This window comes from Vigna umbellata, chromosome 4 (assembly GCF_029865625.1).
Source record: "Vigna umbellata cultivar VRB3 chromosome 4, Vumbellata_1.0, whole genome shotgun sequence".
Lineage (NCBI taxonomy): Eukaryota > Viridiplantae > Streptophyta > Magnoliopsida > Fabales > Fabaceae > Vigna > Vigna umbellata.
In genome coordinates this window covers 8,907,439-8,911,493 of record NC_142168.1, presented here as the reverse complement: position 1 = coordinate 8,911,493, position 4,055 = coordinate 8,907,439, and the positions used below count along the sequence as shown (strand labels likewise).

The following is a 4,055-nucleotide window of genomic DNA, read 5'->3' as shown; positions in this document are numbered from 1 at the left end:
TTTAGCTCGACCACTATGGTCTTGTTCATGTCCTCCACTTGACCGTTTGTCTGAGGGTGTTCCACCGAACTGGTGACGTGCTTAATCCCTAGACCCTTGTAAAATTCAGCCAACTTCTTATCGACGAATTGCCGGCCGTTATCTTGACGATCGTTTGAGGAAGACCGAATCGACACACCAATTTCCAGAAGAATTTTTGGACCTGTGATGCCGTTACGGTCGCCAAGGGTTCCGCCTCCACCCATTTGGTGAAATAATCAATCGCCACGAGGAGGAACTTCTTCTGTGTCCGGCCCACTAGGAACGGTCCGATTATATCCATCCCCCATTGAGTGAACGACCAGGGTGACGTCATGGTATGCAAGGTGTGGGGTGGTACGTGGGTGTTGTTCGCGTGGGCTTGGCAGTTGAGGCACTTCTGGACGAATCCCTTAGCGGGCCTTTAGAGTCTACGGCCGGTATGGAAACCACAGATTCTGTTATGGAGCTCGTCCATGACGTACTGTGTTTCCTCTTTCCCGAGACACTTGAGGAGAGGGGTGGAGAATCCTCTCCGGTACAGGTCGCCCCCCACCATAAGGTAACGAACGATCTTCTTGGCGTCTGTCGTCTTAACGGATTGTCCCACATCTTGTTGGGTCATTAGCGCTCGGATCTCCGTTTGCCAATCTCCAACTTCGACATTAGACACTGTCAAGCATTCGACCGACGGTTGTAGCAAAACCAGGCATATGATCGTCATCAATTGTCCCTTCTCTTTCCCTGAACTCAGCTTCGATAACATGTCTACTCAGTTGTTATCCCCGCGAGGGATGTAATGAATATTGACCTTATCAAACAGCTTCACCAAGGCAGTTTCTCGGTGGAAATATCGGAGGAGCTGCTCTTCCTTCACCTGGAACTCGCCATTCATCTGTCCCACTACGAGTTGGAAATCCGTCCAGCATACGACCTTTCGAGCCCCCATGTCCCTCGCAAGCTCCAGGCTGACCACCAGGGCCTCGTACTCCGCCTGATTGTTGGACACCTTGAACTTAAAGATCAAGGAGTGCTCCAACAAAAATTCGTCCAGGCCTTCCAGGACTATGCCGGCCCCGCTCACTGTTCTTCTGGACGCCCCGTTGACGAACAAATTCCACTCATCATTGCTCGCCTGGGGTAATTTTGCCGCAAAATCGACTAAATGTTGGCTTTGACCGATCCTCTTGGCTCGTAGCGTAGGCCGAATTCCGACAATTCGACCGCCCATGCCACCATGCGTCTCGCCAGGTCCGGCTTCCTCAAAATCTTGGAATGGGGAAGTCGGTCGTAACAACCACTTAGTGACATTCAAAGTACGGCCGGAGCCTTCTTGACGCATTCAGCAAGGCCAAGGCAACCTTTTCAACCTATTGATATCGCGTCTCGGCTTCTTGAAGGGTGCGACTGATGAAGTATACGAGCCTGGGCTCGGGCCTTTCTTGCATTAATACCGCGCTGAGTGCCGACTCAGACACACCCAAAAAGATCTGTAAGTCTTCGCCTGATTTCGGACGGTTCATCATCGGAGGGTCCATCAGAATGGTCTTGACGTCTTGAAATGGTTGTTCGCACTCAGCATCCCACTCGACGGCGGGTCCCTTCTTCATCTTACGAAGCACCGGTAGAGTGATTGGGCTCTGCATCTCCAACACGGCCGCGCATTTGTCAAGATTGGCTTCGATACCCCGGGCAGTGAGCATGAAACCTAGGAATTTTCTAGCAGCTACTCTGAACGTACATTTGGCCGGGTTCAGCCGCATCCCGTACCTTCTAACTTGCCGGAACAATTCTTTCAGGTCCTTCACATTGCATCGTCCGTCTGGTGAACGGACGACCATATCGTCGACATACACGTTCATGCACCGGCCGATGTGTTTCACGAAGATCCTATCCATCAAGCGTTGATAGATAGCCCCGACATTCTTCAAGTCGAATAGCATAACTTCGTAACAAAAGTTTTCCTTCTCGGTGATGAATGTCCTCTTTTCCCGATCTGGTCCATACATGGGTATCTGATTGTACCCAAAATATGCATCCAGGAAGCTTAACATCCACTGGCCGGAGGCTCCGTCCACTAAGGCGTTTATGCTCGACAAGGGATGAGAGTCCTTTGGGCAAGCTTTGTTGAGGTCGGTGTAATCGATGCACATTTGTTATTTTCCACTGGCCTTTTTCACCATTACCACGTTGGCGAGCCAAGTGGTGTACATCACTTCTCTGACAAACCCGACTTCCTTCACCTTCGCGACCTCCTCTTCTATGGCTCTCCTCTTCTCCTCTCCCATCCTCTGCTTCTTCTGCGCCACTGGCCGCGCTTCCTTGAACAATGCCAACTTATGACATGACCGAGGGGTGGATCCCTGGTATATCAGCGGCTGTCCACGTGAACAAATCGCGATTCTTTCACAGTACGGATCGAATTTCCCGCTCCAACTCGGGATCTAGCCCCCGAGCCATAGCGGTGGTCTAGGAAACGTCCTTCCCTATCAGGACCGGCTGCGTCTCCCCGAGTGGCTCCAGCCGATCTTCCGTGTTCGTCCTTAGGTTAAGGTCGGGCATAGCCACCTCGAAATCACCTGTCCTCCTTCTCGCCATACGGGTATGAAGCTTCAGACCTGCGGCGTAGCATTCCCTAGCCGTCTTTTGGTCTGCCCGGACAATGCAAATTGTCCCTTTATCCGAGGGATACTTCATCGTGAGGTGGGAGGTTGATACGATCGCTCCAAAGGCGTTCAGGCACGGCCGACCCAACAGTACGTTATATGAGGTATTTGCCTCCACCAGTAAGTATCTGACCCTATTTTCCTTGCTATGCCGGCCAGTCCCCAGCCTTGTGCGCAAGTCCACATATCCTCTAGTGTCTATCCTCTCGCTTGCAAAACCTACGATCTGTTCATTGTATGGACGATCAGATCTTTTGGTATGTCCATTTGCTGGAAAGTCTTCTAGTAGATGATGTTTACTAAGCTCCCCTAGTCCACTAGCACCTTGCTCACACCGTACTGGGCAATCTTCGCCGTTATCACCATTGGATCATCCTGATCGGGATCAGGGGCGTGAAAGTGTTCATCCAAAAACGTAATGGGGGGCATCGTTCTCCAGGGCTTGTCCACCGAGTGAATGAACGGATTGTAAAGCCCGCACATGACGCTTCCGGGCGGATGAAGAAGATCCTCCTCTGGTGAAACCACCTGATATTGTATTAATGTGTCCTCGTAGGGGACGGTCGTGGCTCTTGCTATGGCTTCTACTCCGTCGCTTCTCAGATTGTGGACGATCAGTTCGGTCGTTTCTAGACATTCCTTGCCTCTCGGGTTTTCTAGGGCTGGTCCGTTGTGGACTGGGTCAGTCTGTGGGCTTGTGAGGGCGGTCGATTCGCACATACTTTTTCAGCTGCCCTGCCCGGATTAGTTTTTTGATCTTATCCTTCAAGGTTACACACTCCTCTGTGGTGTGGCCCATATTCTTGTGATACATACAATGTTTATTACCGTCTGCCCTTGGCGGCGTAGCCTCTTCAGATCTGGGATTAACTCCGTGCTCAAAGCTTCTTGGAAAATCTTTGCCTGGGGGCCATTCAAGGGGGTGTACTGTTGGAATCGTGGCCCCCGGGGCGGTTCTCTTTGCTTGAATCCCCCGGGCTTCCCAACTTGGCCACCCGATTTCCCCCCGTCTGTTCTTTCTCCCTTGTTCTCCTGATTTTCCTTCTTGTACGACAATTTCATTTCCTCTACCCTTATCGCCCTTTCTCGCAATTCTTCCATGGTCTTGGGTGCCCGCTGGCAGACATTGTCCTTAAACAGTCCGGGCTTGAGGGCGGGAAGGATGTAATGCAAGGAAAGTTCCAGACTCAAGCCCTTCACTCATCGGATGGTTTTCTAGTAGAGATCCATGAACACTCTTAAAGTTTCTTCCTTTCCCTATTTCAGGGTGACCAACTCGAAGATGGTCAAGTCTTGAGTATTGCTGCTGGCGAATTGTCGATTAAACAAACACTGCAGTCCAGCGAAATTCTCGATGGAATTGGGGAGGAG

The 4,055-nt window shown here is 51.2% G+C and overlaps 1 protein-coding gene across 1 annotated transcript; it reads right to left on the bottom strand.

Moving 5' to 3' along the window:
* Positions 1–790: 790 nt before the first annotated feature.
* Positions 791–1,360, bottom strand: LOC148199198 (uncharacterized). The gene has a single exon (XM_088112593.1). The coding sequence runs from the start codon at positions 1,358–1,360 to the stop codon at positions 791–793; it is 570 nt and encodes a 189-aa protein (XP_087968719.1).
* Between the last annotated feature and the right edge of the window lie 2,695 nt (positions 1,361–4,055).